The sequence below is a fragment of the Coregonus clupeaformis genome, chromosome 31, assembly GCF_020615455.1.
Source record: "Coregonus clupeaformis isolate EN_2021a chromosome 31, ASM2061545v1, whole genome shotgun sequence".
NCBI lineage: Eukaryota > Metazoa > Chordata > Actinopteri > Salmoniformes > Salmonidae > Coregonus > Coregonus clupeaformis.
Genome location: NC_059222.1, coordinates 22217120 through 22227214, shown reverse-complemented (window position 1 = coordinate 22227214; position 10095 = coordinate 22217120). Strand labels below are relative to the sequence as shown.

Sequence of the window (10095 nt, the reverse complement as noted above, 5' to 3'; positions counted from 1 at the left end):
ATTTGCAACTCCAATCACAACAACGCTGCACAATGCACTCAATACTCAAATCCATTTCTTGAAAAACAATTAATGTATTTCAGCATGTAGCCCAGCTGTTTTAATTACACAAGAAAAGTAGACAATAAATAAATGTCCACAGTTATGAAAGCTATTTTTATTTATCAATAACCTACATTTTAGATCACATATAGGCTGTCAAAATGAGTCACATAAATCAAAATGTATTTTTATTTATTTGACATTTTGCAGGATGAAATCTCTTGAGATGCACCATGTCGTTTTTAAGAGTGTCCAACTGTTATCATTGTACAGACCTAGTAGGGGTATATTCATTGTTTTTAAGACCATAAAATCCTATCCAGCAAATCCCATACTAGGCCATCATTCATCTCCTTTTTCATGAACAGACCACTTTGAATTAAATGGTGTAGGCCCAGTGGTGTAGTGGTGCCTGGAGAGGTGGGTGTACTCTAATGTTGCCAAACATTTCTCAAACGGCCCACCCAGCAAAGGAAAGGCGCCCTGTGTGAAAAATTCTATGAGTATAGTGACATACACTCTGAATGACCTAAAATTGGTCTTTCACAGTCAGGCCAACCGAAACTGTACTGTGCAAGTGCTAATAATAGGCTCTGTCAGAAATTCACAGGTTTCTGATTTTTTTCAGGTTTTCGCTCTCAAAGTCACACTTTTTTTTTAAATAGAAAAGCAACACAATTGGATGTTCTAAATCCATAACAATGCTTAAACCATATCAGGAGAGACCACTTTTGAGGTCTGGGGAAAAATCTAAGAAATGTTGATTTTTTTTTTTGTGTAGTTACCCTTTAATTCAAGTGAGCAGGCACCTAGCACTGTTGTTTAGTTAGTGGTGTTTCTGTAGCACATTATAAGGAGTTTGCAAAACAAATGGCCACTGGATTGATGCAAATAATCCTGATAGCATTCTGCCAGGTAGGCATAGGCTACTTTGTAGCTAGTTAACATTTAATTGAGAAGGTTTTTGGGAAAGCCTTTCCATCTACCAGAAAATGGTTAGGCCTATCATTAGCATAGCTAGGCTATATTTTTCCTGTTGTTTGAAACCTGGACATTTTACTTCATATTATGAGGCATGTCTTACCTTGCTTCAAAGTAGCCTATAGCCCAAATTCCACCATAGGAACTTGGAAGCAAGTATTTTTTAGCCTTCCTCATTTGCGTTTTCCTGTTCTATTAGTTTTCTTTCAACTTTCTTTCATTGTCTAGCAGCCAAAGTGGGGATTAAGAAGTGAGTGTTTAGCAATGCCCAGTGGAAAATAAATTGATAGCCTAGCTAGTATACCTACCTGCGTACCCTCGCCACACCACTGTGGCCTACACTAAATGCTGATGATAGGGCCTATGTGAAATTGTCATGACATTCTGCTCCTACAATTTATTTGATAAAGTGAGTCAGCATGGCAAAATATAATCTACTGTTTACTATAAATACTGAACTACAATCCCCAAAACGTATATTTGGCTCCCTCTCTCGTGATGTAGTTTGCGTAGTCCTTTACGTATTTCCTATGGCATGGTTGATTGTTGTAGGCAGGCCGCTTTTGAATAGGTAGCTAGCTAGCTAAGATGGCGGCTGCGGCAGTGGTTGAGTTTCAGAGAGCTCAGTCTCTCATTAGCACGGATCGTAACGCCTCTATTGATATTCTACATTCTATCGGTAAGTAATGATTGTAGGCATTTAGACGAGAAATACTCGTATTGTTGTTGTATTTTTGCTCGATTTAAGTCAACACAAAGTCCGTTTTATACACTGACAAGAGCCGATTTGTGTGCCGTGCTGACTCACTGTAGACTCACTGTAGAACCGTTGGGTTGCTAGCTAGATAGCTAGCAAGGTGGTCGCTGGATGACTAGCTAGCTATAGTAGGCCATGGCATGATGAGCTGGAAAGCCCAGACTGAATGCAAAGACGTTAGCTAACTACTTATTATGTTGTTTTTATGCAACATGTTTGTAGCTAACAGTTATCACAATACAATTCAAAGTCGGTAGCTAGGTAGTGAATTTGGCTAGCTAGCTAGTGAAGTTGGCTAACTTGCACCCTTGTAATAAAAGCTAGTTAGCCAACTAACCAACTAGCTAACTAGCTACCTCAATGGAACTTGAGAATTGATTGAATCTTAGTTAGGTATGTCATTTTGGTGCAGATAATGTAGCTAGATGCTCTGAAATGTGTTAACGTTACTAAGTTAGCTTGCTTACGTTGCCAAATTATCAGTGAGATCAAATCCACTGTTCTTAATTAGCTATCACTAGGTAGCTAGTTAACTACCTAACTGTTGTTGACAGTTCTGTGGCTAGCTTTGTAGCATGCTATTCCATGTGTTGTAGCTGTCATCAAATTGCCTTAGTCACAGGGCCCCAGTTAGCTGTTGTCTTGCAAGACTAGTAGACCCAGATAAACAGTAACTAAGACAGACAACAAGGAACACAGTAGTTAGCTAGGACTAGGAGACTGTCAGTGTAGGAAAAGATATAGCCAATGTCAATCGGTGCATTATTTTTCTTGTCCCAACAGTGAGGCGAGATATCCAGGACAGCGATGAAGAAGCCGTTCGGGTTAAAGAACAAAGCATCTTGGAGCTGGGGTCACTCCTGGCCAAAACAGGACAGGCTGCAGGTGAGACTCAACACAAACACCACATCTGGTCTATTAGCATGGCTGCCTGGCTGCTGAACTAGACAAACTTGGGAGTGAGTCATCCATTAACTGTACAATGATTCACTGTATGTGCCATTGCTTAACTGTTCTGTAGTACCCAAGAACAGATTATTTCCAGTTATGAAGCTAACATCACTATTTTGACAGTAGACACAACACAACCTTGGGTAGGAAGGCTTATCGGGTAGACAAGATATGCTTACTGTTGTCATTCATTTAGCCCTAATTTCTGCTGTGGTCATTCCTCTACCACAGAGTTGGGGGGTCTGCTGAAGTTTGTGCGGCCGTTCCTCATCTCCATCAGTAAGGCTAAGGCAGCCCGGCTGGTCCGCTCCCTGCTGGACCTTTTCCTGGACATGGAGGCAGCCACAGGCCAGGAGGTGGAGCTGTGTCTGGAATGCATCGAGTGGGCCAAGGTGGAGAAGAGGACCTTCCTCAGGCAGGCTCTTGAGGTAAGCTGACCCCTTTCACCTAGAAGACAAGCTGTTGTTTAGTTTGAAGACCATATGTAATTGAGTCTTTCTCAACACATTTCCCTACCTTCCCAGAGTGATATGATTCATATTTTTACATTATGATGTGTTTCAATGGCAATCAATGACACATTTCTCTTCCCCTCTCCTCAGGCCCGTCTGATCTCGCTCTATTTTGACACCAAAAGACACCAGGAGGCCTTAGCGCTTGGTGAGTGACAGCTCTATCTGTATGGACTGACAATATTATCCCTGCTCCATGAGCTCAGCATCTGTCTGAGCATAGAGGGTTAAGCATTGGATATGTTTACCCATAGCTGTGTCCAAAGCTATGTAGCATGACTCTGTATCCCATTCACCCCTGTCTCCTGGACGCTTTGTGATGTGCTGTCAAACAAGTCGAGACTCGTGACAACATTGAATTTATCCGAAGTTGAACTTTAATATTCCACAACACCAGGTTTGTGGGCCACACATATGTATACGAAAGATGTGTTAACTATAAGGCACGTTAGATAAGTGTCTGCTAAATTACTATATGACCTTTATATTTTGTTTCTCTGGTGTTCAGGCACCCAGCTGCTCCATGAGCTTAAGAAGATGGACGACAAGGCGCTGCTGGTGGAGGTGCAGCTGCAGGAGAGCAAGACGTACCACGCGCTCAGCAACCTGCCCAAGGCCCGCGCCGCCCTCACCTCAGCCCGCACCACAGCCAACGGCATCTACTGTCCCCCCAAGCTGCAAGCCGCCCTGGACATGATGTCAGGTCAGTCCCAGTGAACGAGCCTCCATCCATAGCCCCCTACAGTGTTCCTCAATGGCTTAGAAACTATTGGCTGCTTATGTTGTTATTTTGGCAGAAACAACAGAACGTTATACAACAGAATAGAATACACTCTGAGCGCTATTTTATTGGTAGAACAAAACAAATCTATGAAGCTGTAAATCCATCACTAAAATGAACTATGTTCAGTGTGTATTAATTTACCAGGGATTTCAGTGAGTCAATGTCTTACTCATTTGTAACACCCAGAATTAGTTTACTGACCCAAATGAAGAAGAGCTGTGTGTTGAGGTGGCAAAGTGCCATGCTTAGTGTGGACGACTGACCGTGCTTCCTCCCCTGCAGGGATCGTCCACGCAGCTTCGGAGAAAGACTGGAAGACTGCCTACTCCTACTTCTTTGAGGCCTTTGAGGGCTACGATTCCATCGACCACCCTAAAGCCATTACCGGTCTCAAATACATGCTACTCTGCAAGATCATGCTCAGCCTGTAAGTGATACTACCTCCTAGCTGTGTTGCAATGATATGAAGCATACAGGTATGGCTTGGGGTAGCTTTGATGTGTTCTGACTTGGTTGACCTGCTGTTGCTGGTGTCTTTCAGACCAGAAGAGGTGCAGTCCCTGATCAGCGGTAAATTGGCCCTGCGGCATGCTGGCCGACAGGTAAGAACCTGCCGTGTGTGTGTGTGTGTGTGGTTTTTCTCAACTTGCACTATGTAATACGTTTTTAAATTGGTTGGTACCTGGCTGACCATGGTCTCTACCTCCCTCCCTTTGCAGACAGATGCACTGAAATGCGTTGCACAAGCCAGCAAGAACAGATCATTAGCAGACTTTGAAAAGGTAACACCTTCCTTTAGCCCTCATTGTTGGTGCTATGTTTTTTTGTCTCTGAGGATCTCTATTGTGACAGGTCCATTTGTATTCTCCCTTGTCTCACCTTCCCTCTCCTCCCCACTAAGCCTCTTTCTTTTCTCCCTCCCTCCCTCTTTCTTTCCTCCTCTCCCTCTCCTCCTATTCCCCCCTCCATCTCTAGGCCCTTACAGAATACAAAGCAGAGTTGAGGGACGACCCCATCATCAGAACCCACCTGGCCACGCTGTATGACAACCTGCTGGAAGGGAACCTTATCCGTGTCATCGAACCCTTCTCCAGAGTACAGGTATGCACATCTGGGGACGGTAAATATTGCTTGATGTTGGATTTCTAACTAACCACTCATATCATAATCCTTTATGGTGTTTCTCTTTTCCAGATTGAACACATATCAGGTCTCATCAAACTGTCAAAGGTATAGAGGCTTCTGCTTTGCTACCTTAATATCTTTGGTATTTGAGAAGGGAAAATCAGCACGCATTTAGTCCTGTGATATAATATTCACACATCTTATAAGTCCTATATGCCTTGACATATTGTCAGTAATTAGTGGATATGTGTTTTTTCCCTCAGGCGGATGTTGAGAGGAAATTGTCACAGATGATCCTGGACAAGAAGTTTCATGGTAAATCAATTGTCTGCTTGCTTGGTACATGCCTGGTATAAACTACTGTATCATATCTTTGTATTACGCTTCTTCTGTTAAGTGAAATGTAATTTAGTCTAAATTGCCTGTATGACTTATTACAGGGATCCTGGACCAAGGCGAGGGTGTCTTGATCATATTTGACGAGCCACCAGTTGACAAGACTTATGGAGCGGCCTTGGAAACTATTCAGAACATGAGCAAAGTTGTGGACTCGCTTTACAACAAAGCGAAGAAGCTAACATAGGTAGGGCTCTTCAAGAGCGACACATGCACACTTGCCACATGTACACTTGCCACATGTTCTGTCCAATTGCATAACTCACTGCATCCTTCCAAACGGGAAAGGATGACTTTTCAAACCACTGTGCTTACTGTAGATCTTATGTCTTTCTCGTCCTCAGAACAAATGGCGAGACCACAGCAGCACGGTGGAGGATGTGTGTGTGTGTGTGTGACCAGAGTGTGTAACATTTTAAGAAGGGGACAAGGGAGAGCGACCAAAAAAGTCAACAGGATTCCCAGTTCCCCCTCAACGGACAATTCCATCACCCCTCTTAATTCTCATTTATTTAATTTTTTTGTTCTTTCAGGATTCTATTAAACTCTCATCGGCCACAGCAGGCCATCAGGGAATATTGTACAACCACAATAAAATATTAAGAAAGATAAATACATGTTTATATCTCCTGTAGAATAAAGACTGGGCTTACAAAGCCTACAGCTGACTCCTTCGCCACCTGAAAAGGTGCAATATCGAGCGCCACCAACACTGTTTCTTTTACATGCAGGGACAAGGCTTTTGGTCAGGGTGGTCTCTTCATCTCTCTCTGTCCATATCTTTCTGAAGCACATGGTTTTTAGCTAATTGAAGGTAGGTTAGAAAACATTGGGATATCCTGGCAGTTAAATTTGCAGGGTGACATTTGTCTTGAGTCTTGTCCTGGAGGCAGAACTGAGCGATATCCCCTTAGACACGCCAGCTGAGAAGTTAAAATGGGCTATATTGTAGACATTCATGACAACATAAATTAGCCTTTTGGTCATCATTTAAGGTTAGGCATTAGGGTTAGCAGTGTGGTTAGGTTCAAAATCTGATTTTATGACTGGCTGTGCCAGCTAGTGACCACTCTGCAGAGCTGCCTCCAGGGTAAGATTCATGATGAAAAATGCTAACCTGTGTTACATTTGGTCAAAATGGCTCCCTCTTAACTCTTGCTGTGCTCATCATATTCATGCCAAGAGTCAGTCAATTCCCCTGCATGGTATTTCAAATGGTTGTCAACATCACTTTATTCGGATTGCGTTTGTTTTTAACTAAAATAAATCGGACACTTTTGTCCCCTTCATACTGTAAGTACATAGCGCAGAATGGATGCCATTTCACACCGCCAGTGCCCTCTTTCATCCCTCTGCTTTGCATCAACGTTTGGCTACAATATAATTTAGGGGTGCAGAAGTGGTGATGTATTGATTGCCTCTGGGCGTCTGTCTGATCCCGAGTGACCGGTTATTCATTGTTAGATCCTGGTATGCTAATAACCAAACAACAGTTTGTATGGTTTAGATTTTTTTTTGTCATTTTCAAAAATAAACATTTTGTATTTTTAACGATTTTGTCTGCCTCTTGGAAAATATCACTGACCTTGGCAAAGTTCGATTGGGCCATTTTAGCCCTCTGTGCTGAGGTAATCTGGGTAAGACGTTGGGTGTCCCTTGTTGGACAAGTGACTTCAGTTGATTTGGACGCCAGTGTTGATATAAAGGTCTAATAGACTAAGGCGTTCGAAGCAAATGTCTGAAGGAACTAGCAGCTTCAACTGGGTGGGGAAGAATGAGTGCCTCTAGTTGCTTACTGGGTGGAAGTAAAGAAGGAGGTCAAATCAAAGGGAAGAGATGTGTATGCAGTAGGAAGAATCCCTGTCAAGTCAACTCTGGGATTGCCATGTTGTGAAGTGCATTTAGAGGGTTATGAATAATATGGTATTGTCTTGTCTCCTGTTGGGCAAATATTCCTGTGTTAGAAAATTGCCTTGTCCCATCAAAGGGCATTAAACCACAATTTCAATGACGGCTTTGGATTGTTTTTTTACAGAAGGCAATGTAAACCGTTTATGAACCTGTTTGTGTAATGAAACCTAGTCATTAAGTTGAAAAGGGAAGGATCTGGATTCTGACATGGTGTTTATGCACTATACAAGACCATCCATAAAGGTGCATCGTTGCAAAGAGTTCATGACTTCTGCACCAGAGTTCTCCAATATTGTGCCATAAACTGCTCTGAACTGAGTTTCCCTCAATTTGTTGTCAGTGAAGTTTTACAGTATGTTAACAAGAAGCAGTCACTAAACACTAGTGGAAGTCCCATTTCAAGGATCTCCATTTATCGGTTAGGTATGGCCTATATGTGTAAAACCATACATTTTGGGACCAATTATTTTGACTTAATTGAATTTTAAACTTCCAATTTTGAGGTGAATAGGTGTAATGTAAATGTACAGGTAACTGCCAAAATAATGGAAACACCTAAATAAAGTGTCTTAATAGGGCATTGGGCCAACACGAGCCGCCAGAACAGCATCAATGTGCCTTGGCATATATTCTACAAGTGTCGAACTCTATTGGAGAGATGCGACACTATTCTTCCACGAGAAATTCCATAATTTGTTGTTTTGTTGATGGTGGTGGAAAATGCTGTCTCAGGCGCTACTGCAGAATCTCCCAGAAGTGTTCAATTGGGTTGAGATCTGGTGACAGACACACAACGTCAAACACGCTGCTGTCTGATGTCAGAGACATTGAACCACTCAACCAGGGTTCTCCAACCCTGTTCCCGGAGAGCTACCCTCCTGTAGGTTTTCGCTCCAACCCCAGTTGTATCTAACCTGATTCAGTTTATCAACCAGCTAATTATTAAAATCAGGTGCGCTAGATTAGGGTTGGAGCGAAAACCTACAGGATGGTAGCTCTCCAGGAACAGGGTTGGAGAGCCCTGCACTGGACACTTCCTGACATAGCTCATTCTAATATTTCTGCTACTGTACTTTAGTATTTAGTTACTGTTTATACACACCACATATATATTTATATACTGGATCCTTGACGTAACTCACCAATATATATAATGCTGTACACAGTGCTTGAATTGGACTGAAATTGGTGCCGCTACTCATTTTGGGTGCTTGTACTGTTTATATTTAGGTGCAGGAGCTCCACAATAATTTTGAGCTAATAATCTATAAGATGTGCAGGAGCTCTAGCAGTAGAAAAATGGAGGTGTTAGTACTCAGCTCCAGTGAGCTGCTGCCCAAGTCAAGAACTGGCTGTACATATCGTTCTTAGTATATCTTGTGTAAATTCTTCCGGTGTATATACATATAGATTGCCCTTTGGTTACCATTACAGTGCTGTTTGGATTCGTCCTGACGTTCTTTATTTGTACTTTTTTTACATTTTCATTATTTGTGTAATTGACATTTTACTGCCTTGTTAGGAGCTAATAACATAAGGATTTCGCCCCAACCGCTATAACATCTGCTAAACGTGACCAATAAACTTTGATTTGATACACACACCCTTTAAACCCCCTATGCTCCTTTGAGACCCCTCTTTCAAAGTCACTGAGATCCACGGTAGCCAAAATAATGGGCAACTGGTCATTTTTATACATGACCCTAAGCATGATGGGATGTTAATTGCTTAATTAACTTAGGAACCACACCTACTTTCAATATACTTTGTATCCCTCATTTACTCAAGTGTTTCCTTTATTTTGGTGGTTTGTAATATCGCCCCTAAATCTATCCACAGCTTCATGCAGTTTTCCAAAACCCCCAAAGTATTGTTGCTTGTTTTGGATTTCTATACACATCAATATCAAATGTACAGACGGTTCTTGCTGACCAACAATTACCGAGTATATCTGATGTTCAGATAAGTTCAAATAAATATTTTTTCAAAAGTGTTTGCTTTCTCTTCTCTGTTTAGTGTTTTTATGATCATTGATCAGCCCATTTGCAATAAGGTATTCACTTTTCCATTTGACTTTATAAAATTCTCTCTCTGACCATTTGTATATACTTGCAAACTTGGAAATTCACATTATTGAGAATAGGCATATAAAAGTAATCCTGATCATGTACAATTTATAGATTTTTGTTTATGTGTGTGTTAAAAACAACTAATTATGCTCACAATATTGAAGCAGTTTATTAGATCGTTTGATTGTGCAGTTTCCGAAATATGTGTTATTAATATCCTATGTACACACCTGGGATACATTTACTTGCGGAGTACAGACCTATTCGCTGTCCCACTGGCAAAGATTTCCAACTGAGTTTGCGTAATATGTGGTTTGTTCAAATATTTCGTCTCCAACGTGTGCGTGATGACATCCCTTCGTAAGCGACGCCGATCCCGCCCACTTAGCCTGTGTAGTGCTAGTGGAGTTCAACGATTGTGCTGTCAGCAGTGTTGGGAACATTATGCTGAGTTACATTTGAAAAACGACAACAAACACCAATATGGCCGGCCGGGTGAGTTTCCTTTAAATAAGTGGCTTTAGGTAAACATATTTAGACATAGACGAGAATGATAACAATGCTGTG

The 10095-nt window shown here is 41.7% G+C and overlaps 2 protein-coding genes across 2 annotated transcripts in view; both read left to right on the top strand.

Annotated features, from left to right (window-relative positions):
• The first annotated feature begins 1571 nt into the window (after positions 1-1571).
• Positions 1572-7559, top strand: LOC121547284 (26S proteasome non-ATPase regulatory subunit 11B). Its single transcript, XM_041858463.2, has 13 exons — positions 1572-1702; positions 2564-2665; positions 2963-3159; positions 3334-3391; positions 3752-3946; positions 4310-4454; positions 4569-4629; positions 4747-4809; positions 5003-5128; positions 5222-5257; positions 5416-5467; positions 5593-5735; positions 5893-7559. Exons 1-12 carry the CDS (start codon positions 1612-1614, stop codon positions 5733-5735), a joined length of 1269 nt encoding a protein of 422 aa, XP_041714397.1. The 5' UTR covers positions 1572-1611; the 3' UTR covers positions 5893-7559.
• A 2354-nt stretch (positions 7560-9913) lies between these two features.
• The window catches only part of LOC121547285 (vesicle-fusing ATPase), a 37347-nt gene continuing 37165 nt past the window's right edge, over positions 9914-10095 (top strand). The window contains exon 1 of the mRNA XM_041858464.2: positions 9914-10023. Coding sequence (XP_041714398.1) covers positions 10012-10023 — 12 coding nt within the window. The 5' untranslated portion in view covers positions 9914-10011. The remainder of the gene's footprint in view (positions 10024-10095) is intronic.

Coding starts and splice junctions, on each gene's coding strand:
- LOC121547284 (XM_041858463.2), top strand. CDS start 1,612: ATGGCGGCTGCGGCAGTGGTTGAGTTTCAGAGAGCTCAGTCTCTCATT. Junction 3,947..4,309: donor CGCCCTGGACATGATGTCAG/GTCAGTCCCAGT, acceptor CCTCCCCTGCAG/GGATCGTCCACGCAGCTTCG. Junction 4,810..5,002: donor CATTAGCAGACTTTGAAAAG/GTAACACCTTCC, acceptor CTCCATCTCTAG/GCCCTTACAGAATACAAAGC.